The sequence below is a fragment of the Meles meles genome, chromosome 9 (assembly GCF_922984935.1).
Source record: "Meles meles chromosome 9, mMelMel3.1 paternal haplotype, whole genome shotgun sequence".
In the NCBI taxonomy this organism is placed as follows: domain Eukaryota; kingdom Metazoa; phylum Chordata; class Mammalia; order Carnivora; family Mustelidae; genus Meles; species Meles meles.
Genome location: NC_060074.1, coordinates 104,331,228 through 104,355,538, shown reverse-complemented (window position 1 = coordinate 104,355,538; position 24,311 = coordinate 104,331,228). Strand labels below are relative to the sequence as shown.

Sequence of the window (24,311 nt, the reverse complement as noted above, 5' to 3'; positions counted from 1 at the left end):
CAGCTGGCTGGACCCCACGCCCTGTGCCTCTGAGCCAGTTGGCCTTGGGTGTAGCCAAAGGCTCTTCATGTCTGACAAGGCCCCAAGTGATGCTGATACTGATAGCCTGGGGACCACACTAAGAAACCCCAACTCGAGCCGTTATTGGTTTTCCCACTTTCCACCAAGTTTGTTAAAGATGGAAGACCATAGGCGGCCCTTAAGAGCCCATGTTCTTTGCCCAAAGCGCCCAAAATTGAGGCAGGGATTAAAAAAAAAAGACAAGATATATAATTTAAAGTCATGCACATACTTGGTTTAAATAATCAAATAGGCGGGGCACCTGGGTGGCTCAGTTGGTTAAGTAGCTGTCTTTGGCTCAGGTCATGATGGCAGGGTCCTGGGATCGAGTCCCAAATGTCCCCTCTGCTCTGAAGGGAGCCTGCTTCTCCCTCTCCCTCTGCCTGTCGCTCCCGCTGCTTGTGCTCGCCCTCTCTCTCTCTCTGTCAAATGAATAAATAAAATCTTAAAAGAAAAAGAAAAGCTTACTGCTGAGCCACATGGTGTACAACGATTTTACTTTCAATAGTTAAGCTTTTGTTTTTTATGGAGTCGCTTTTATTGATTTATTTGTTTTATGTTGCTGTCCTTAATTCTCCCCAGCTCTCCCATGGAACGGAGAAACCCTCCAGTGTTGTTTCCCAAATGACCCCACGCCAGCAGGAAATCTATTAGTTCCTATCTGTTTGGTTTCTTCCTGCTCTGTCTGTTTCCTACGGGCTGCCGTAAACAAGTTGCCACAAACTCCGAGGCTTAAAACAATAGAAATTTTTTTCTCTCGCTGTTCTGGTGGCCAGAAGTTCAAAATCAAGGTTCTGACAGGGTTGATTCCTTCTGAAATGCTCCACGCCTCTGTCTCTTCCAGCTTCTGGCCGTTGCTGGCAGTCCTTGGCGGTTTTTGGCTTGTGGTTACATCCTTGTGATTTCTCCTCCGCCTTGACGTGGCCTCCATCCCTCTCTGTGTGTCCTTTCGCTCTGTGTCTCTCACAGCCTTTTCATAAAGGTGCCAGTCATATTGGATCAAGGCCCCATATGACCGGCTTCCTTGTAAGTATAACCTCTTCTTGACTAATTACACCTGCTAAGACCTTATTTCCAGAGAAGGTCACACTCTAAGGTTCTGAGTAGATACGCACTTAGGGAGGATGCTTTTCAATCCAGAAGAGCCACCAATGGTCTTTCTAAAGCCTTCTGACTTCTTGCATTGTTTGGGTTGGCTGGTCTCTAGACTTGCTAAATTTCCTTATCCTTCATGCTGAGAATTTCCTTCATCGCCCTCTGTTAATCTATCCTTTTATTTCTTTTTTAAAATATTTTATTTATTTATTTGAGAGGGAGCACAAACAGAGGGAGGGGCAGAAGGAAAAGCAGGCTTCCCTCTGAGCAGGGAGCCCGACGTGGGACTCAATCCCAAGACTCCAGATCAGGACAAGAGCAGACGCTTAACCAACTGCGCCACCCAGGTGCCCCTGCAGTGTTATTCTTCTTCCCCCAGCATTTTGACTCATCTCCTTCTACATAAGCTGTAGCATCTTCTCTCTGTACCCTGAGTTTTGAAATGCCCTAGGGAGGCGCCCCCATGCAAACTGATTTCATCCTTTTTACTGACATCCGGTGGTCTTTTCATCTGGAAACTCACATCCTTCATTTCTTGGACCATGTTCTTGTATCACCTGTTTGATTTCTTTCCCTTTGGTTTTTATCTTCTCTTTCTGAAACTTTTAATCAGATGGAGTGCATCCTGGAATTGACCTCTGATTTTTTTCGTTGCCTTTTCTCCTCTTTTTCATCCCACTCTTTGTGTCCTGCTTTCCGGGCGATGCCTGGTCTTTATCTTCCAGCCTCCTATGGAGTCTTTTATCTTGGTTACCATATATTCCATTTCTAAGCTCTCTTCCTTGTTCTCGGACTGCTCCCTATTTTCGGCATCCTGTTTGGGTCTTGCAGATGTAATCTTTCCTCTTATCTCTCGGATGATATTCCTTAGAGTTGTTTTGTCCGAGTTCCTCCTGCAGCCTGCATGGTCTGTTTCCTTTGAGTTCCTTCTCTCTGATTGTTTTGGTCCTTGTCTTCTATGTAATCAGCTTTCCTCAGATGTCCGTGACCTTGACTGTTCGTGTTTAAGAATGAGTCACTTCAGAGCTGACCAAAGTCCCCGTGTATGGGGGTAGAGGGTGTGTGTGTGTGTGCACAGCCTGTCTCTCGAGGGAGACTGGGTTGGAAGTGGCCACTGTGTTGGGGGATCCCCAGCATTGCCATCTATAGGCCCTTTGTCTGGGGCTGTTGGAGTCTGTCAGAGAAAAATCCTTTCATCTCCTGCGTGGGTGTAAACCCGGCTGCTGGAGGTCTGAAACCTGAGCAGCCTTGGGACAGGGTTACCATTCAGGTGCGGATGATCATGTCCTCCAGAAACAGAATGAGCCACATATATATCCTACAATCTTCTAGTAGCTACAGTAAACACAATAAAAAGAAGCAAGTAAAATTAATCCCAATAATCTATTTTATTTAGCCCGGTATAAAAATATTGTCATGTCAACATATCGTTAAATATAAAAATTAGCAGATTTCACACTCTCTGATTCCTATTAAGTCTTCAAGAACTGGGTGTCTTGCATGTACAGCACCTCTCCACTGGGACCAGCCACAAATATCAAGTACTCCATAACCAGCTATGTGGGGTGAGTGGCCACTGCCCAGGACAGCACAGGTGTAGACCATCACTTCTCCCTTCTCTTCCCTGCAGAGTTTCTCCCCCTAGTCTGCCCCAGGCTCCCAGGACAGCCTGAGACCCTCGTGGCAGTCAAGAACCATTTGATTCTGCCTCAGTTCCCGGGGCAGACTGGGTACCCTAGAAGCAGGAGGCTACCCATTTGCACAAGATTTACAAGGGGGTTTCTGTGGTACCTGCTCACTTCTAGGCTAGGCAAACTGCCCCCGTTCCCATGGGGGGGGAGGGGGCTATTGAAAATTGAGTCCCTCCTCCTCTCTCCCTCCCTGTATTTTTACTCTACAGGTTCCCCGGCCATTTTTGTTGCTTCATGGGCTATCAGCAGGCACTTTCTGGAAGATGTCGGGTAAGCCGTTTGAAGGAGAGGTAACAGGAGTGTGTTTTATAATGTCCAGTTCTTCAAGCAGGATGGAGCTATCTAGGAGAGGCCTGTTTTTCAAACTGTGGGGGACACAGGTCTGGAATGCTGGGCTGGTGTGAGCTTGCAGATCGATGGGGGCGGGGGAGTGGGCTTCATCGCGCCCACACCCTCCTGGGCCTGCCCATGCCATCAGCTCTGTGGCAAGAGCAGGGGCTGGGCAGAAGCCGTGATGCTCCAGGCAGGTGCCACTCAGGGAGGCAGCTCAGGGCCAGCCCAGCTTTTCAGCTTTTCTTTCCTCCTGGGATCTCCCTCCTCTACTCCTCCCTGCCTGCCCCCCCCCGCACCCCCCTTCCCCGCCCCGGCCTGGGGCTTTGAGACTCCAGCTGAGGTGGGCACAGGAGAGGGGCCAGCCACATTCCCAGGAACTCCTAATGGGGACAGAGAGATCTAGTCTTGTTCTCTAAAGCTGCCAGGCGCTGGGGATGGAGGTAAGCCCAGGGGCGCCTGCTGGGAAGTAGGCCCATGGAAAGAAGCCGGGGAGGAAGTGAGGCAGCAGCAGGACAGAGCAGAAGTGGTTTCTCATCAGCAAACTGACATGACCAGCCCAGGATGTGGATGAGGTCCAAGGAGGTGTGCCAGTGTCCCGTGGTCCGTCTTTGGCCCCAGATAATAATTTCAAAATAATTATTTTAATTGGGTGAATTTGATGTTGTGTGAAATCTGGATTTTTAGCTCCTCTGGAGAATATGGGAAGTTCTACCAACATCTCAAAAATCAGCCGGAGCCGAGTTGTGGCTGCCTGGGGCCAGGCACACGCTCTCCAGCTTGCCCGATAACCCTAGCCCGGTTACCTCTGGTAACCATCCCGGGACCAGGATGTCCCAGGGTCCTGAGGCCACGTATCAGTCACCCAGCCCCTTCACTCACTGATGTCACTTGCCTGGCCATTGTTGGCAGTTGAGTTTGTCACTGTGTCTGCTTTGGGATTCTGGGATCTTCTGGCGGTCAGGTGCCACACAGGTGTGCACACAGAGCGTGCACGGAGATGGGGGTGCTGCTCCAGTGGCCTCAGAAGTGCTCCCCGGCAGCAGGGGAGGGTCTGTTCTAACAGTGCTGGGCCCCCAGCCCCAGAGCTCGGGGCCACCAGCATGGGCCCTTCATCTGAAGAGCACTTGAGGGATTTAGTCCTTCCTCATCCCCTCAGTTCTCCACTCCTAACGAGGCCTGGCTGTCCCCCCATAGGTGCTGGGACATCAACGCCAATGCGTCCATCTGGTGGGTCATTCGGGGGCCCGTGATCCTCTCCATCCTGGTGAGTGGCCGTCTTGTCGGGTTGGGCTCCAGTGGGAGAGATGGAAAGAGTGACTGGCCTGAACTGAAGGCCAAGGGAAAGTGCTAGCATGGCCCCCTCCGGGAGCCAGGAGGAAGGGATAAACCTCCCTCTCCAGAGGTTGGCCAGCGCCAAGAGGGCCTAGATGGTGGATGGGAGAATGGGAGATGGGGGATGGGAGTGGGATGAGGCGCACTCAGGAGACAAAAGTTTACAGAACTCTCTTAGGTCCGTGAGCAGCCACTAAAATGTGGCGAGCCGAGCTCCTTGCCCTAAACTGCCGGGTTCTGTGCGGGCCTGAAATTCCCCCGTTCTGATCTGTGGGTCCTGATCTTTTTTTCTAGATGTTCCTCTTGTTAAACGGAGAAGAATCACTGAGCTGAGATCATAGGCTGGGGGCTGGGGAAAGCTCAGTGAGGCTTGGGGTGCTGTTGGTGGGGGTTGCAGTCCTGGAGGGGTGGCCCCCAGGGAGAAGATACAGGCTCTCATGGAGAGGGAGCTCAGAGCGTCTTTCCATTAGGCTGCCCTTCAGAATCACCTGGGGTTTATTTCTTTAATGAATTAACTTTTTAAAGATTTTATTCATTAGAGAGAGAGAGCGTGTGTGTGTGAGAGCACATAAGCAGGGCAAGAGGCAGAAGCAGACGCCCCACTGAGCAGGGAGCCGGACCTGGGGCTCAATTCCAGGACTTCAGTCCAAGGCAGACACTCAATGTCTGTGTGCCCAGTGGGGGTTGGGGGGGTTGAGTTCTCTGGGTTTGGAGGCCTGGAGCTGAGCCTGTGGGTACAGACAGGAAATAGGAGGACAGAGGGCAGGGGACCTACCAGGGTTGTCTCCTGGGCTGCAGAAAACTTTGACAGGCAGTGCCCTTCCTGGGCTCTGGGGAGAGGGGGCAGCCCAGGGCAGCAGCCCCGGCCCCTACCTTTCAGTGGCTGGTGGTGACCTTGGTGGTGTTGGGGGGAGGGCGTTGGGAGAAGGGGGCCATTCCAGGACCTCCTTCTTTGTAATTTTCTTCTTCTTTCCCCCCCCAAATAATAGAATGCATGTTAAAAAAGAAAAAGTTGGAAGATACAAAATGTGTTTTCCAAAAGGGAAAAAAAAAACCACGCATACTTTCAGCACCAAGACACACACTGGGAATACACATATGCTTTTCCTTCCTATCTTTTTTTTTTTTTTAAAGATTTTATTTATTTATTTATTTGACAGAGAGAGAGAGAGAGAGAGAGATCACAAGTAGGCAGAGAGGCAGGCAGGGGGCGGGGAAGAGCAGGATCTCTGCTGAACAGAGAGGCCAATGCAGGGTTTGCCCTGAGCGGAAGGCAGAGGCTTAACCCACAGAGCCATCCAGGTTCCCCTCCTTCCTTTTTTTTTTGAGCACATATACTTTTTTTCAAAATGCCTAATATAGTTTTGTATACTTGCTTGTGTAATAGATGTGAGCTGTCCCGTGGCCTTTGAAATGATTTGACCCACCGATGTGCTCTGGCTGCGTAGTATTCCCAGGGTCTTTCCTTATTTAGTTAGGCCAGTTTCCTTGCTGTCATTCTGGGGATCTGAAGGCCCAGCCTGGGGGAACCCTGGCAGAGAGACGATGGGCCCCAGGGTCCTGGTGGATTTCACCAGACTGGGATCTCACTAGTGCTGTTTGGTGGGCACTCCTGATGTAAAATATCTCCCAATAGAGGCCTCTGGCTGGCTGAATCGGAAGAGTATGCACTCTTGATCTTAGGGTCATGATGTCTTAAATAAATAAGAACTTAAAAACGTCTCCCAACCAGTAGCTCATGGGGCCTAGAATTCCACTATTTAGGACTTTAAGCTCTTGAGATTTTTTTTTTCTTTTGCCCTCAGGTGCTCCCTATAAAATTAAATGTAATTCTAAGGCCAAAAAATAGATGAAAGTAAAATAACCTTTATTCATTTACACCATGCATAGCCAGCTCCGAGCAAGATGCATAAAAAAATACGAAGCTGAGAAGCAATTTTCCACAAGAGGCGGCTGGGCTAGGATTCCTGGATGGACCACTAATCCTTGTCTTTTGGCCAGCATTCCCAGGCCCCAGACTGGTTGTGTGAACAATGAGGGTGCCTGGCAGGGCGATTCCACTGATCCTGATTTCCCTAAATGGTGCTGGAGCTGGTAGGTGTGAGAGAGGAGGACGTGAGCACCTTTATAAAGTCCTGGCACTGGGCTTGGGGAGGGGACACCAAAAGAAATAAGGAGACGGCATTCCTGTCCTTCAGTAAGTTATGATTGAACTGGCAGATAAATAGACACACAAGCTTGACAGATGCCTTGGTTTGGCCTCTTTCAAATATTTCACGTGCTTACCCAATAACATGATCCCTAACTGCCATGTATCTGGAAAGAGTGGTAATCAAGGGTGGCTTCCTGGAGTTGGTGATTCGACTGCAAAGTGACTCTGTAAGCCTTTTTTTTAAAAATTTTATTTATTTATTTAACACACAGAGAGAGAGAGAGAGAGAGAGATCACAAGAAGGCAGAGAGGCAGGCAGGGATAGAGGGCGAGAAAGCAGGTTCCCTGCTGAACAGAGAGCCCGATGTGGGGCTCGATCCGAGGACTCTGAGATCACGACCTGAGTTGAAGGCAGAGGGTTAACCCACTGAGCCACCCAGGCGCCCCCTCTATAAGCCTTTGAAGCAGTGGTTCTCGAAGTGTGTCCCCCAGACCAGCAGCTTCAGCATCACCTGGAAGCTTGTTAAAAATGCAAATTTGGGGGCCCCACCCCAGATTTACTGACCTGGAACCTCTGGGGGAGGGAGCTCCCTAATCTGCATCCAAAACGTTAAGAACCTCTGCAGGAAGGAATCCTTGTCACTCAAAGTGTAGTCAAGGACCAGCTTTTGCATTATCTGGAGCTTGATAGAAATACAGACTCAGGGATGCCTGGGTGGCTCAGCTGGTTAAGTGTCTGCCTTCCACTCAGGTCATGATCCCAGGGTCTTGGGGTCAAGTCCCACATGGGGCTCCTTGCTCAGCAAGACTTGCTCCCTCTCCCTCTGCCTGCCACTCCACCTGCTTGTGCAGATCTCTTTGGCAAATAAATAAATGAAATCTTTAAAAAAAGAAGAAGAGGGGCGCCTGGGTGGCTCAGTGGATTGGGCCGCTGCCTTCGGCTCAGGTCATGATCTCAGGGTCCTGGGATCGAGCCCCGCATCGGGCTCTCCGCTCCACGGGGAGCCTGCTTCCTCCTCTCTCTCTGCCTACTTGTGATCTCTCTCTCTGTCAAATAAATAAATAAATAAAATCTTTAAAAAAAAAAAAAAAGAAGAAGAAATGCAGACTCTCAGGTCAGTGGTGATCTGCCTTTTAACAAGACCCCTGGGAGGATGCCAATGCATTCCAGTGTGAGTGACCCCTGCCACAGCTTAGCAGCCCTTAGAGCTCCTGCAGCCCAGGATAGGCGCGGGTGCTGGGTCAGACATCACCTCCAGACAGCCTGTTTCCCCAGGACTCTCTGGGGCCAGGCAGAGGGCGGAGTGGCTCAGCACTGTGCAGTCCTGGGTGTGGTCTGCAATGACTTCTCTGGCCTCAGGGCCAGGGGTCAAGGCCAGGAGAGGTGGCAATCACCTTCAGCCCCTCCTTCCTCTTGTGTTTTACAGATTAACTTCATCCTTTTTATAAACATTCTAAGAATCCTGATGAGAAAACTTAGAACCCAAGAAACCAGAGGAAATGAAGTGAACCATTATAAGTAAGTGAAGGGCAAAATCAGAGGCCCGCTTAGTCAATCAGCAGGTATTTACGAGTGCCTATGGTTTACAAAACTGGTCCTGGTTCCAAGGAGGTTATGATGTAATTGGGAATGAAGGTGTGGGGGAGTGGGTCCCACGGAAAGCCTTAGACACTGCCCCTGTGGCCGGAAGGATCCCAGGGAGCAGAGATCTGTGTTTGGGGCAACGCTAGGGAGTCTGACAACGGGCTTCGGGGACCCAAAATCAGAGACGTGTGTATAGATCTGTGTGTTTTTCAGGCGAGAAAGGCGCTAGCTTTCATCAGATTGTCAAGATGCGTGATCCAAAAATACTTTAAAACCTTTACGATGTTAAAGGGAGATGCAGTACTAGTTCAGTGCGGCCCCGCGGCAAAAGAACCACGACACACGGGATGGCAGAAAGAAGAGAAATTTATTTACTCGGAGTTCTGGAGCCTTAGGTCCTGCAGTTAGGGCTTCAGCGGGTGAATTTGGGTGGTGGAGACGTAATTCAGAACTGTTAAAGGCCAGTCGGTGTCCAGTGAAGACTTTCTCTGTGATATTCTGAGCTTTGAGAATCTGGCAGCGACCTGGACCGCCTGGTGACAGGTTCTCCAGAACCTCTTTAGGGCAGTGGGCTGCACAGTACGGTGGAGCTGGGTATCCAGGATCAGGTTAAGTCGTAGGATAAAATAGAGGAAGCCCAGCTCAGTTTGAATTTGGGACAAACAACAAATGGTGTTTGTCAAAATATTTCTCAAAAAATATTATCCGTTGTTTATCTGAAATTCACATTGAACTGGGCATCCTGTATTTTTATTTGCTAAATTGAGCAACCCTAATCTGGGATCTGGGAAGAAAATGAATACGTCTCCTTATGGATATGTATTATCAAAAAAAAAAAAAAGAATGCTGGTTTTGTGAATAATAGGTTCAATGACACATGCACGTAATTTACAAATAATGAAGTTGTTTGGGTGGATACGTGTTCACATTTTTTTTCCTGGTGGGGTGCGTGATCAGAAAGTGTAGGGGGCTGGCCCTGGGTGATGAGTATGTGGGGGTTGGAAATTCTCCAGAATAAAAGATAAAACCACAAAGGTTTGGGGCACCGCTGCTCGCCTCTGCAGTGGGGCAGGTGGGGGCTCTCGGAGCTGTGCCCATGGGGAGGGGCAGGACACCACAGCAGGTCTGTGTCTGCAGGCGCCTGGCCAAGTCCACCCTCCTGCTGATCCCCCTCTTTGGAATCCACTACATCATCTTCGCCTTCTCCCCGGAGGATGCCATCGAGGTCCAGTGGTTCTTTGAATTGGCCCTTGGCTCGTTCCAGGTAAGCTTTGGGGACTGTGACCCTCAGGAGTTCTCTCTTTCCTTCGAGAGAAACGGGAGCCGTAGAGACAGCAAGCCAGGTCTCCCCAGAAGGGTCCAGCCTCATTGGGCACCCATGCAGGAGGAAGTGGGCAGGACCTCACTGTGCTGTGGGACCCCAAGTGGGTCCCAAGTCACCCACCAGTCAGCTAGGGGGTGGGAGATAACTAAGGAGAGAGAGACTGACTCCAGGGAAGACAAAAAGGGTATGTAGGGAATCAAAATGACGTCACCAGAGGGCTATGGCTGAGCCATCAAAAAGCAGGGCAGGAAGATGAACATTGTGGGAATGGGGGAGGGAGGACATCTGAAAGAGGCCAAGGCCCTCCTCTTCACTCTGGGAAGTCCGTGAAAGGGCCCCAGACTGAAAAAGTGCCCTAGACTGAGTGGCATCAGCATATATTCAGAAGCAGCAAAGAGAGTTTCACGTTGCTGCCTCTGAGGCACAGGAAATGGGGACAGGGCTGTTCCGAGGCGGCTCTCCTTTCCTGAGGAGAATCACTGGACTCTTTGAAACTATGGGCACACGCGGCGTGTCAAAGATGAAAACCAACTTTAAAAAAAAGGAGAGTGAGGGCAGAAATCACCGACCTCCTGATTCAATAAGATGTTGTGAGGCTTCAAAAACATAGAGTAAAAACAACCACTACCACCACAAAAATAGTAAACATGTTTGGACAGAGGAGTCTTCACATGAATCCCAAACTTCACAATGTTATTTGTTTACACTCTCATAGCTGTCTCCTTCCAAAGATAATACGATGTAGCTTTCAGGAAGACCATACAGAGGACAGAAAAAAAAAAAAAAAAAGATGAAGGATCAGTGAAAAAATAAAAGTCAAAATTGAGTTCAGACAGAGAAGCAAATTCAATAGAGTACTATGAAGGTAGGAGAGATGGGTCATACATTTGGTTTGGAGCTTCCCAGTAGCCAAAGCAAAGACAGAAACGCAATCCATTCCAAGATTTACAATATCTGTAAATGGGAACAGCTAATTCTTGTGGAAAGCCTAGATATGATAGGCTTTGGGGCCTGAGAGAAATTTCTCTCTGGGGGATTTTCCCCAAGAAGCCAGCCTGTCCTCAACAATGCTGATTATCCTGCAAAGTCCTCCTCAGGGGGTAGGCTTTGGTCTCAGGATGGGGCTCAGAGTCTCCCTCAGTCCCTGAGTTTGGTTCAGGGTCAGGGGGGCCGGTCAGGGTCACCCTCCTGCCACTTTCAGGTTCCAGAAAAGACCCATCACTGGGAGCACATTCTTGAGCGGAGTCCAGTCTTGTCCTAATCCTGCCTTCAGACTCCACTCCAGGGCTGTCCCCTCTGCCCTCACTGGGCCTCTCCTGTGCCCAGCACTCCCTGCCAGGGCTTCAGGCCTCCAGAGAACCCAGCCTCTTGTGTAATCTTTGTTTCTAGACCAGGGAGCTTTCAGGCCCATCTATTCCTGTAACGTGTGGTGAGGCTGGGCTCACACAATGGCCCATTTAGCAGGGGTGGGGGTTCCAGATCCACAGGGATGGAAGACCTGGACCTGGCTTCCAGAAATGGGTAGTAACCTCACTGAGAGCACGGAGACTCAGGTCTGCCTCCCCGCATAGAAGGGCATTTCCTGTCCCCTGGAGTTGGGGCTGGTGCTTGGGGCCCAGGCCTGCCAGCGAAAGTCATTTGGCTTCTAAGGAAATGGCTTGTCAAGAGAAAACCAAAAGCGCTTTCCAAATGTTCCCATAAAAATGTTTACACAGGAAACGGATCTTTGACATTTTTTAACCTTTGTTCACATATGAACATATATACCGCTTTATTATGTATTATACATGCATATTCTATATTTTTAAATATTATTTTATATATTTTTAAAATATATATTTTAAAATTATATTTGTAATATATGTTTATATAATATATAAGATAAAAATAAAATAAAAATACAATTTATATATGATATACAAACTATTTATAACATATATTTTATATATATTTAAAACCCTGTATTATAGAAAATGTTTCCAGATATTAAAGCAAAGAGAGTAGTCGTGAACCCCGTGGGACCACTGCCCACTCCAGGCCTGGCTGGTTCCATCTCTGTCTCCATCTGCTCCCTTCACATCATCCCCCATCATTTTAAGCACATCAAAGGGATGGTTTTACTCAAATGTAAATATTCTAATATGCATCTCTAGAAGACGGGGCTTAAAGAACAACACACACAGAACCACCATATATTATCACTGTCACAGGCTTCCAGAAACTTCCAGAAAGTTGATCTCCTTTTTCTGACTGTAGAAATAATACTTACTGTAGGAAATTTGAAAAATAAGGAATAGTTAAAAAAGGAAAGAAAAAATCCGTAATCTCATGACCCCAGAAATAACCGGTTAAAGTAATGGTGGGTTCACGTCTAAGCTCTAAGTCTCTTTCCTACCCAGGAAGACACACACACAAGGACACAGCCCATTTAACTGAGGCCGCGCTGTGTGTGATTTTTTGTCTTGCTTGTTCTAATTCTGTCTTAACCTGTTGTGACAGTCTGAACTGTTGCCTGTGTCCAGACTTCCAGCTTATCTGGAAAATGAGCCCACCCACAGGGGGCACAGGGTGTCCCATGGGCTGGCCCCACCCCCTACCTGAGGGACAGGTGCACATCGGGGGCCGCCACTCCCTGCTTCTCCCAGATGGCCCACCTTACTAATTCAGGTGACTTGCCCGGTCCCCACGGGCCCAAGTTAGCAGCTTCTCCTCTGAAATCCCACGTGTGTGAGGCCACCAGGCTGGACCCAAGCCCCACCTCAAGGAGCTGAGCCCGATGAAGTCAGCACAGCCAGGGGCACCAAGGGGACCCCAGAAGAGGTAGTCCCGCCCCCCCCCCCCCACCACCAGGGGTGAGAGGTGTGGGGAGATTCTGGAGTGCTGGAAGCGAGCCTGGGGCTGGCAACTGAAGGACAGGGGGAGGAGGTTGGAGGGAGGAGGCCGGGTGCTGTAGGGCCTCCCCTGACCCCTCGCTGCCTCTGACCCCTCTCCAGGGCCTGGTGGTGGCGGTCCTCTACTGTTTCCTCAACGGGGAGGTGAGTGAGCTTGGCTGCCTGGAAGGAGGAGCTCCCTAGCCACGGGATTCCTGCCCAGAAGCTCCCTGGAAGGGGTGGTGGGGAGAGATGGATGTGTGGCTGGGGGAGGCCTGGGTCTCTTGAGCTCACTTCCTAGGAGCCCTGAAGCACCAGGAGGTCCAGTTAAAACAATTGCTGGGCCCTACTCCTCCCCACCCCGCCCCTATTTCCAATTTGGCAAAAGGAGGATTCTGTATGTCTGGGTTGGAGCCTGAAAATGTTTAACAAGCATTCCCGGCGATTCTTATCCTTGAGCAAGTCCATGAACTAGAGGCAAGTGCAGGCACCCCAACAAAAACCCAGGCTCCTGACTGCTCTGCGGCTTGACTGATGGGGGATACTGCTCACTATCCTTCTCTGGGCCTCAGTCTTCCCATCTGTTAAATGAGAGAGTCGACAATGCCATCTTCGACACTCAGTTACTCACTGAACCCCACAGGAGTGTTGACTCCCTGAGAGGGCTGCACACTTAACCTTGAGGTCTCTGCCCCTACCCAGAGCATTTGGGTGGGGACACACACAAGCCATGTAACCCACATTAGTCAAATAGTGCCTCACCCAAGGCAGGCTTTCCTGTAACAGCTGACCATTTATCTGGTTCGCCACACTTGAATGGGAAGAACCTCTTGTTTTCCAAAAAGTCAAGCCTGAAGCCTGGCTTGGGCTGTTACAGCTGGGGACTGTGAGGGAAAGTTCCAGAGAGCAACTTCAGGGTCCCCAGGTAAGGTCTGAGCTAAGGTGACTGTACGAGAATGGGTCCCATTGTCCTGGATGATGATCTGGATGTTGGGAGTGCTGGGATTTGGGAGACCACCCCAAAGCCCCTTCGTCGGGACACACGCTGTAAGGTGACAGGTGGAGGAAGTGTCCAGACGAGAGGGGGCCCTTGATCCCTACTGGACATTGCAGCTGGAAACGGCCCATCTGAGTGGCCTGTGGGAGAGGGGAAGGCAGGACACCCTGGGCAGGAGAGGCAGGGCCTGTCCCAGGGACCTGGGGGAGTGAACGGGCCTACGGGCGCTGGGTGCCTGTCTGCACAGCTGACGGCTGGTCTCTGGGACAGGTGCAGCTGGAGCTTCGGAAAAAGTGGTGCCAGTGGCACCTTCGTGAGTCCCTGCTGCACCCCGTGGCCCTCAGCTCCTCCTTCAGCAACGGCTCCAGCGGCCTCGCCCACAGCACCAAAGCCAGCACCTCAGAACAGAGCAGGGCCACCTGCAGGAACAGTGTCATCTGAGAGTCTGGAGCAGGGCCATCCACGGGACAGACGCCAAGGCGGGTCATGGAGAGGCCAGACCCTGCTGCGGGACAGTCCCGGACCCGTCTTCTCAGCAGACATCACCTGCTTTCTCCTGTGACCTACCATCCGCCTTCCCTGAGCCTTGGGATGGGGAGGGGGCTGTGCTGATAAGGTTCCTTAGAACTGAGAGGAATGAGGGCACCATGGGGCAGGAAGAGGGCCTGAGTCAGGGGCTCCAGAAGAGGACAGGGCAATAAATGGTAGCTGGGACAGGTTTGGTCTGTAACTGCCCACTCTTCTGGCCCTTAAGACAAAAAGTGAAGGATGACATTCCCACTCACTTCCCTACTCTTTCCTGGAATTTCCAGGGTTAAGTTTGAAGCGCAGGAAACAGGAGAAATGGGAGACCCTTGGCCCTAGGTGGACCCTCCCTACAACTCACCTGTCTAGTAACTCAGACCCTACAACCTCAAGACAACTGAATTCATCTGACCAAGTCAGCAAGGCCAAGAGAGCCCCAAGACCCCCAGCTTCCTTAGTAACCCTAGCATGGTACAAGGCACCCCTCTCCTCCTTCTGCTTTCAGTTATCTACAGCCCTGGGGGCAGAATAGGTGGGAATGGGACATGATTCCATGGGACAGAAAAGAGAAACAGGTTCACCAAGGTCCCATGACTTGCCTGAGATACTCAGCAAGAAGCGGCTGCAGTTCAGTCCAGCGCCTTTGGTTTCAAATCCCTGCTCAGAGGCTCCATCTGTCTCTTCACTCCTGGGTGGGGGATAGGGGCCTGTCTCCCTGTCTGATGGAGATCTGTCTCTCCTTTATTCTCTGGATCTCAGTTTTGACTGTGAGCACTCCCTCCCCACCAACCATGTTAAGGATTAAAGTGAACTGAACATTTGAATCCTTTTATAAAACAAAGCCTCCCAGAGATCGGCGGGGAAAGCACTCTGGACAGAAGCCTCAACATAGAGAAGGCATCTTGCTGGCGGGTGACCATGGACAAGTGCCGTCCCGCTCCTGGCTTCCCACTTCTGCACCTCCCCACCGCAGAGACAAAAAGTTCACCCCTTTGCTCCTGGTGAACACTCCTGGAAGGAAAGGTCAGGTGCTTATTTCCCAGGGCTGAGAACGCAGCCCGTCTGGTAGATGAGTTCCGCTCTCTGAAAAACAGGTTGGCCCATGACACCTTTCTACAGTGATCTCCACGGATTCCATATACATTTAGGAATCAAAGTTTTTTAAAAACCCACAAGAGACAGACAGGAGCACCCAGCCCAGGAAGGGGAACCTGCAGTGACCAGGACGGGGCAGAGACCAAAAATCCATGCCAGGAGCAGCTGCCAGAGCAGATCCAGTGCAGAGGGAAGGCACTAGTGTGGAATGAAATGGCTGAGGGCAAAAACCCCCGCTCCGGGGGCAGAAAAAAGACACCGGAAAGGGGGCAACTGGTTACCCAGAAATGAACATCTGAGGGCAAGGATGGAACTCTCCACTGGTCCCTGGTCCCCTTCACCCGCACTCATCCCCAGGACAGCTGTTAATCATTACTCAAGGCCTGCCAAGGCCCCTTGACCACCCCCTCCCCGCCGGAGTTCGGCAGGCCCAGATATGTGCTCTTTGGAAATGTGCTCTGGAATCAAAAATGGTACCCTATGCCGTCTTGGCCCTTATCAAAGCCAGATACGTACACGCCCTTGCCTCGGGAGGAGGCTAAGGGAAGTATTGGAAGGTTAGAGGGCCGTCCTGGGAAGCTTGCTGGAAGGGTTCAGGCAGGATTCCCAGACGGGATAGCTGGCTGCTGGAAGCTCCAGTTGTTCAAGGATTATGCACCCCCCCCCAACCAGAAGGGCAGGGTTCTAATCGCATCAAATGGTTTGAAAATCTAGCATATGCAAGAAATCGAGGGAATCCTGAATTCTGCATCCCTGGCATGACCGAAGCTGCAGCAGGGAAATGTGCCCATAAGGCCCTTTGAGCTGGTGGAAGAAAAGTTTGAGGCACCGCCTAGATACGCTTCGCTGGAGGAATGATCCACTCTGGGCAACCCCAGGAGACCCCCGAGCCCGTATCCCGGCACAGAGTCAACAAAACAAGTGGAGGCCGCACTTACTCTGCAGCCAGCCCAGGTGCCGGTTCCCATGCTGCTTGCAAATCTATTCCCATCCTGGGAAGAAGGATTCAAGAAAAGGGTTTTTTAAAACGTGTTACTTCTTCTAAAACCAACATCCTACTAACTTGGCTAAGCCCGGGCATTTGGGGGCACGGAAGCACGGTCCTGGCCTCTGGCCCCCGCAGGCCAGCTGCAAAGGCCGCTGGGCTGATTCTGGCCAACCACCCGAAAGGGTATTGGCTGAGAGACAGCAGTTTCAAGGTCATTGCCCCCCCCCTCCCGCCCCTCCCCTCCCCCCCCCCACCGAAGGTCTCACGTTGGAAAAGTCCCATCTTGACCACACTTTCTTGCAGAAACCAAAGTCCTCGGATCTAGGAGGGAGGCCCAAATTTCCTTGGTTGGCCCCAGGGGTGGGTGATGCTGCTTAAGTGCAGGCCACTGATGGCATTCAGAAAGAAGAGGAAGGAGGCCGTGAACTCGCACCAGAACATCAGGGTGAAGCCAGTGAGCGTGACATGGCTCCAGAGGAGGATCACGAAACTCAGGAGACCCCCGGAGGAGAGGATGAAGGAGAAGAGGAGGACGACAGAGCCCATGGCCCACTTGCGCCGTGAGTGGAGGTCTTCACACACCTGGGACACCATGAGGAGCTCTAGGCCCAAAATGGCAGCCACCACAGCCAAGGCGCCCACACTGCGCGCCAGGACCATGCCCACGGCCAGCCCAGGCACATGCGCCTGACTCAGGTCTCTGAGACAGTGTGTCCCCGTGTGGTTGGAGGAAGTGCAGAAGTGCCAGAGCCCGAAGAGGACGTCTCCATCCAGCAGCCAATGGCCATCGCAGATGGAGACGGAGGAGAGGACCAAGGCCAGGGCAGCGCAGACAATGATGAGGGCCCGGATGAAGGATTCCAAGAAGGGCCGCTGGGGCCTCCTCCCGGCCAGTAGCCTCTGGGCCTGGAAGACACCACGGAGGGCATGTCAGGGAGTGGGCCCTGCTCCACCCCTCCAACCTCTTCAGGAAAAACCCTTGTTCATGCCCCCAGCTTCCCAAAGCCTTAATTTCTGCTGTAGTCGCCTTCAAGGCCCCGAATGCTAACCTTTGCAAGTAGTTTCTGTCCCCTTCCTCCTGACCTTTCAGCACAGACCCACCTCCTTGGGGAGCCTGTCCCCCATTCCACCTGCTCCCTGTCCTCCATTCAAGACCTAGAAGCACCAAATGTCCCAAGTATTCATCAGGCATGAAAAGTTCCCTGACCTTTCTTTAATGATCTCCACAAATAAGGGACCCAAATTCCATTGACTAGCAGGTTGGCAGATCCTAGTCCGTTCTGAATTCAGTAAACTTGTCAGGCCAGGCTAGTGTGACCTTGAGTTTGCAGTACCCCCTGGGTTTCTTTGTACACAAAGCAAGAATCTGAGCACTGGATTATTAGTATTTTTTTTTAATTAGCATGCTAATACAAGCTACATTCCCGCTCTCCCAGGACTTCCCAGTACACTTCAGTTTTACCCTAATCTCCACCCAGCTGGTTCTGCACGTACCAGACTCCATGTTATTACCTTGTTTTCCTCGGTACTGAAAATGATGTTTGCACTTTGCCCTTCAGTCTTGTCCAGCCTGAACCTGAACCCCACCCAGAGTTTGTCAATCAGTATGTCTGTCTAGTAGCTTCTGGGCGTGGAGAGGCCGCGGAGGCTCTTTCCAGCCCTGAAGGGTGCACCTGCCCCTCCCTTCTGGCAGACTGGGCCAGGCATCCAGTGAGGTGTCCCTTATCTCACAGCCCTAGAACACCACCACGTATGAGTTCCCTCCCCAACCAGAAAGCAAAAGAAGAAAAATACTGCAAAGAATCAAACTCCTTACCACTGCCCACAAGCCCTGCTCCTTCTGCCCTGCCTCCCTCTCCCACTTCTCCCCCCAGCACACTCTTCCTGGGCCCCTTGGTCAGACGTAGCAGACCCAAAGACAGACCCAAAGACCCCAGACCGAAAGACAAAGCATAGAACTTTGTTCCTCAGACCTACTGGCCCCTCCACCTAAAAGGTTCTTCTCTAGGCTACTTCCTTTTCTCCAGTCTTCGCGTCTCTGTGGAAACGTGACTTCCTCACAGAGAGCTTTCCTGCCTCCCCAACCCCACCCAAACCAGGTCTCTTCCTGTCAGGGGCTCTGTCTTCTTCACTGTTGTGACCACCAGTCATCCACTCCCTTCCGACTTGTACTGATTATATATTGCCTGTTGCATGCAGACACTGTGCTCTCCAAGAGGGCAGGGCCCCCCCAGTTAGGCTTCCCTGGTCCGTGGCGCAGAGCCTGACCTGGGCATTCAGTGGGCGTTTGAGTGGAGTCGCAGGATGAATGAACAGTCATCGCCACCACTGTCCCTGCCATCCGAAGCTCCCTCTCAATGAGTCTCCTGCCCAGTCATAAGTTACCCTCCTTTACAGCGTATATGAGGGCAACCCAGGGGACAGCCCAGTCTGGGCGGCAAGCAAAGTGCGGAGTCATGCGCAGGGAAACTGGACAGGGACTACGTACAGTGTGCTCCCTATACCATGTGTGAATGGAGGCTTCCAGAAGCGATCGGTGGTAACAGAAAGCAAAGCCATGTTGCAAGGAGACGCTTGCTGTCACAGCCCCAGCAGGAACATCAGGTCGGTGGCTAACCTGCCCACCTGAGCAAGAGTCTCTGCTAAATTTCAGCCCGAGGGATAGAAGAATAAGGACCTGGTTTGCTTTCATCACTTCTACCAAAGCAGGGCCCTATTTTACTCAAACCTGTGAGACTGGTTGAGTAGGGAGCTCCACCGGGGGGGTGTGTAAGGAGGGAAACTATGTCACGCAGAGGTCAGATGACCTCCCCAACATCACTCACCTAAATCACAGTAAAAAACCCGTTACGGCTGCCTGCAAAATTTTGTACAGGGCGTGGGATGCATCCGGCCAACACATAGTGACCCAACACACAGTGATGGGGGCCTTTGTGTTAGGGGCTCAGTACAACTGGTGAGGAAGGAGTAGAAAGTGCAGAGGGATGCCCAAAGCAGGGTCAGAGCCCCAACTCACATCCCCATTCAAAGGTAGCCTGGGGTGTAGAACACCCCAGTGGAGTCGGCTGTGGTTCTCAAACGAGGACCCCTTGCTTCCTAAGCGGCTTCCAGGGGGCTGAAACGGGGGCAGAGGACGCTGAGAGGGCCAGCTAGGACTGCTTTCCCCCTTCAACCACCATAGGCCCTTCTTACCTGCTGGAGACACTGGGAGCCTAGGAGTCTGTGTTGGATTTCATCAGAAAACAACAACAACAACAACAACGAAACGAAATCAAACGGCTTTTCTGCTAAGAAACAGACTAAGAAAATCTTGAAACTTCTGTGTCTACAAACCATTAAAGGTGTTTGTTCTTGGGTTTGTCCATAGTGTTTCTCTGAGCCTCTCTGGCCCTCGGGTGTCTCATCTACAAAATGGAGTTGGCGACCTCCGCAGGAGACCAAGTGCCAGGAAGTTACCTGGCCGGGTTAGGAGAGGCCCCTAGGAAGTCGGTTGGTAAGGTTGGGAGATGGGAAAGCCCCAGATGCAAGACCCCAATCAAGTCAAGAAACACAGGACCCAGGACCCAGAGAACAGGTATGTTCTGTACCCCGCTCAGCCCCACCTGCCTTGGGCACAGACTGGACTTTAGTCTCCAACCCTTCAGACACCACACTGGGATCAAAGAGAAAACAGCTCAGGTCATTTCATTTCTTTCCCCTCCCACCTCAGTGCAGGCCTTCTTGTAAACTCTCTGATCATCAAGAAAACTCCCAAGGATGAAATGAGATCACGTATGTAAAGGTACTCGGGGACCTCTGATACTACGAGCAACAAGAAGAAAGCATATTGGAGTTTTCATTCTGTCCTGCCCTGCATGTAGCTCTTCAGACTTGCAGTGACCCAGGGCCTGAAACTTCCTCCCGGAGGGCAGCTCGCAGCAGTGTGCTCAGCTGAGGGCCAAAGGACAAGAGGGAATCAAGGCTGTCTAGAGCTGCCCCTGCCCTGCCAGCCTCCAGCTGTGGGACCTTGGCCAAGGCACTTAAATCTCTTTTCCTCTGCGAAAAAATGTGTTTCTCTTTTCCATCTCTAAACCCGAATGATTCTATGTTCAGGACTGGGTCACTCGACATTCCTGCACCACTGAGTCCAATGGCAAGGTCTTCCTCTATACCCCAGGACCCCACCAGCTCCCCTCAACACCAGAGGCCCTGCTCACATCCCCAACAACCTCTCCCCCCACCCCCTTACATGCCCACTCTGCACAGGCCCAGGTCAAGCCCCCATCATTATTAACCAGAAACTTCTTAGCCAGTCAGCTTGGCCTGTACAACCCCATCGAGCCTGCTTTTTTGCTGTCTGCTCTGGCATGCTTGCATCCCCTCTCTGGGGTTTTCTTACCATAAAGGAAGATACAGCGGTCTTCCTCTGGGTAGAGCAGGAAGAAATTACCACAAGAGCTATAAATAGCCCCTGGCACAGCTTTAAGGGGCTTGGAAAAGAGCAGCCACAATCAGCCACTGCATGGGACAGCGCCCAGTGCGCCCACCCTACACGGCAGCCTGTGCAGCGCGCTACCCTACCCATGGCCCTCCCTGTCTCTCCATGCGCTAATGAGGTCCCTCACCTGCTACCAGTCTTCTGGCCCCTTGGGCCCAGCAAAGACCCACCCTGTTAATCCAGCCAGCCCATTCTGCACTCACTTCCTCACAGGTCTTCTAAACCCTTGTTTACAAGTCTCTGTCCGAAGTGGACCTCCAGGCTTCGGAGGGAAGAAACCACACCCGGTCCCAACCTTCGCTGTGGGTCCCCTTCTCCGCAGAGCCTGTCCCAGACCCTCGCCCCTGAAGACTCAAGGTTCTGATCCAGAACAAAGAGGAAGCACTTGCTCCCTCTTGCCAGGACACAGGCTGCAGTGTCCTGGCTAGATGGGGGTTGGCGGGGGGGGGGGGGGGGGGGGGGGGGGGGGAGGTGTGTGACTGGTGGGAAGTGTTTCTCCTGCTAGTAAAAAGCAGAAAGGGCAAGTAGGATTCGGAGTCAAGAAGTCCTGCTTTGAATCTCATTATGTCGCTTAGCCGGCTGCCATGGGCTGGCTACTTCACCTCTGAGCCTCAGTTATTTTGTCTATAAACTGGGCAGAACAGCATAGCATCTACCAGAGTCAGTGTTGAGGTGTGGGGCTTCGGCCATCTGCATGCAAATTCAACGAGCCTCTCCCGTCGTTAGGATTGTCCCGCCTGAAGACTCGGGACGGGGTGAGCTGGTGAAATGCCTCCGCGGAGAGGCTCGCTCTCAGGGTAGCCTAACGGTCCCGCCACTGAGTTGCCTTTGGACAGCAGCGCGCCCGAGGAAGGGGGCAGGAACGGGCAAGTTCTCAGTCAACAAAAACATCTTTCATCAGCCTGAGAAACAAACCTTCGGGGATGCGGGTACCTCCTCTCGCTACAGCCTTCTCTATTAATAAAGTATCCGCGCGCACCAGAGAGTGCGCCCCACGCCAGCACCCGAGACGCGTCTGGGAGGTGGACTTTTTAGCCCCTGCCCAAGAAACTTCCGGCTTCTCCGGAGACGCATCTTCTCCTTACATAAGACATGCCTCACTTTGCAAGCGAACTGTGCCCATTCCTCCACCCCAGACCCACCCCTCCCTTTTAAAAAGGCTCTGGTGAGCCTCACCACGGTTACTGGTGACCCCAAAGAGAAGCAGAAAGCTTCTCTTTTCCCAAGAAGCTTGGGAGCCAAGGGGGCTTGCGGGACCGCAGGAGACCTCGCGCAGGAGTAGCACTGGGCTGGGGGTATGGGGGGGGGTGCAGGGCGGGGGCCCTAGGTTGCTTTCGGCCCACCTTCCTCCGAGCCCCGCAAGCTCGCAACAGAGCGTTGGCACGACGGGGCACTCCCGGCACCCCCGTCCTCCCGCGCGGCTGGGTCTGGTGCTCCGCTCAAAGTCCCCTCCGGCCTCCTGGTGGGGCAGAGCCCCGGGGCGCTCCGGGGCAGCCGGCTCAGCGCCCCGCCAGGTCCCCGGGGTTACCTGCACGTTGATGGCAGTCATGCTGCGCCGGGCTCGGTCGCGCGCTACTCCTCGCGCCCTCCAGCCGCTCGGCGGCCGGGGCTGCTTTGGGTCCGGACCTCTCCCCTGGGGCGAAGCGGGGAGGCTGGAGGGCGGGGGAGAGGGACTGGACAATCAAAGCGTAGCGGTGGAGCCCGGGGCGGGCGCGTCTGGCCCCGCCGCCCTTTAAGGCTCGGTTTACGCTGAGTCAGCGCTGGCGGCAGGGAGGAGCCCGCGGGGAGGGAGGGCGCGGGACAAGGGGGCGTGGACCAGGCCTGAGCCGTCTAGGGTCCCCCCCAACCACCACCACCACGGTCAGGGAGGAGGATCCGGCACTCGCGGGAGAGCTGACCTGGCTGACTTCGACGCCGGGAGTTAACTTCCTTGCTCCTGAACCTAGGGGGGCGACTTCTCCTGGGGCTCTGATCCCTCAAGGGGGGCCAGGCCCGCGCCACAAGAGCCGGTTCCAGTCCCAGCTTGTCCGGAGGGGGTGGGAAGGTCCAGAGAGGCGAGGTCCGCGCTGGGCTTTGCTGCCTTCGTCACCCGCTGCGTGGCCTTGGGCTGCTTGTGTAACGTCTCTGAGCCAGGGTCAATAAATAAAATATCTGTGAAAGGTCGGGGTCTTCCGAGGCCCGCAGTAAGTATAAACGTAGTGGAACTTTCTAGGGGCAGTCCTTGCATCGGACTCCAATGCAAGCACTTTTGTCCTCCCAAAAAGGACAAAAGGGAACTTCTTTTTGTCTCCCCCAAAGGGGAATACACAAACTGGCTACTTCCTGGCCCCAGGGACCACTGAAAAGGACAAAACACAAAAGTTACTCAAAGCCTCGCAAGTTGAAGTCCAGCGGAGAGCCAGGACTGCACATAATTGCCCATCCCAGTCCGGGTTTCACCTCTTCCCACGCTGATGCACCAAAAATCACTGGGGCGGGGTGTGGGGGAGGGGAGTGCTTATTCAAACTCAGATTGCTGGGCCCCACCCCCAAATTTCTGATGGACTAGGTGGGAGGGCAAGACCCCACCCCGTGTGTGTGTGTGTGTGTGTGTGTGTGTGTGTGTGTGTGTGTGTTTCCAACAGGGGGCTGTGGACTAGGTGGGAGGGCAAGACCCCACCCCGTGTGTGTGTGTGTGTGTGTGTGTGTGTGTGTGTGTGTGTGTGTGTGTTTCCAACAGGGGGCTGTGGCTCCTCCTGGTCTGGGAACCATGAAAGGAGAACCATTGAGCCAAGCAAAGGGCAGCAGGCCAGGCCCAGCCAGGTAGGCCCCTCTTTGCTGGAGGGGAAGCCTTCCCTCCCTGGCTCTCACCTGCCTTCTCCTCCACTTGCAGCCCCCAGAAGCCAGGCTCTCCTTCCTCCAGAGCCCTAGGCTCTAGAGGAGGGCCTCACACAGTAAAAGAGGACCTGGCCCTGTTGGGGTTCCCTTTCCAGAGCCCTAGGATGCTCTGTGGGAGGGACTTTCTGGGGTTTACTGGGGCCCGAAGAATTTCACTTGACCCAGAGGGGAGTGCCTGGACTCAGAATCAAGAAGAACTGTCAGGATGACTGACCCGTCCCCCACCGTGTGTGTTCACACGCCTTCTAAGATTCCATGTGTGGTCAGGCATGTTTGGGGATACATTGCCTGTTATGCTTCCTTGGTAAGAACAGAAAGTCTTGAATCAGTGGAATTTAGAACATGTCTCATCAGCAAGAATGCTAGAGAAGAAATCATAAGGAGGAAGTGACTGTCATTTTACTGTCACAGGATGGCCAGGGCACAGCCAGGAGTCTGGGTGGAGTTTGTGCTGAGAACCAGGCATCAAGTCTGGGAGCTGGTCACCTGGGCTGGTCCTTTGCATTCTAGAATCCCGGAGTTTACTAGATACTTCCTTGGTGCCCAGGGCTTGGGGCCAAGTGGTGCACAGCACCCCCCTGGGGTACCCTTAATTCCTGCTGAGATGGTCCGAGAGGCAAATAGCTCTCCAGGAGATGACCATCTGGAGGGGCAAGGAGTTCCCCATGCCATTGGGGGCTATAGCAGGGGCAGAGACGAGGGGTGGGGTGATGGGATGGGTCCCCCAGGAATTAAAAGCAGAAATAGCATGGGGACAGCACAGAACTAGCCCTGTTCCTTGACTTTCTCTGCCTTTCCTCGAGGCAGTGTGACAGCTTCAATACCTGTTCCTTCCACTTCTCTGCTAGGCTGGGCCGGTGTTGGAAAGAGGGATGGCATAAGGAAAGGAAGGAAGTGACTCCTATTCCAC

General features: G+C 52.6%; 2 protein-coding genes across 6 annotated transcripts in view; one reads left to right on the top strand and one right to left on the bottom strand.

The window, feature by feature from the left end:
- SCTR (secretin receptor) overlaps positions 1-13,999 on the top strand; it is a 70,085-nt gene extending 56,086 nt beyond the window's left edge. For 2 of the 3 annotated variants that reach the window (XM_046018470.1, XM_046018469.1), the window contains exons 8-13: positions 3,056-3,116; positions 4,374-4,443; positions 8,091-8,182; positions 9,386-9,512; positions 12,566-12,607; positions 13,710-13,999. In XM_046018470.1, the coding sequence (XP_045874426.1) occupies positions 3,056-3,116; positions 4,374-4,443; positions 8,091-8,182; positions 9,386-9,512; positions 12,566-12,607; positions 13,710-13,880 (563 nt within the window). In that variant the 3' untranslated portion in view covers positions 13,881-13,999. The remainder of the gene's footprint in view (positions 1-3,055; positions 3,117-4,373; positions 4,444-8,090; positions 8,183-9,385; positions 9,513-12,565; positions 12,608-13,709) is intronic. The other variant, XM_046018471.1, reaches the window with a different exon arrangement.
- On the bottom strand, positions 8,612-22,261 carry TMEM37 (transmembrane protein 37). 3 transcript variants are annotated; one of them, XM_046018474.1, is made up of 4 exons: positions 22,053-22,261; positions 16,630-16,953; positions 15,998-16,051; positions 8,612-8,838 (listed from the first exon to the last, which is right to left on the bottom strand). In XM_046018474.1, exons 1-4 carry the CDS (start codon positions 22,071-22,073, stop codon positions 8,653-8,655), a joined length of 585 nt encoding a protein of 194 aa, XP_045874430.1. In that variant the 5' UTR covers positions 22,074-22,261; the 3' UTR covers positions 8,612-8,652. The 3 variants fall into 3 exon arrangements, with proteins under 3 accessions (XP_045874430.1, XP_045874428.1, XP_045874429.1); XM_046018472.1 differs by lacking the exon at positions 8,612-8,838 and having other exon boundaries at positions 14,777-16,051; positions 22,053-22,260; XM_046018473.1 differs by lacking the exons at positions 8,612-8,838; positions 15,998-16,051 and having other exon boundaries at positions 16,073-16,953; positions 22,053-22,255.
- Between the last annotated feature and the right edge of the window lie 2,050 nt (positions 22,262-24,311).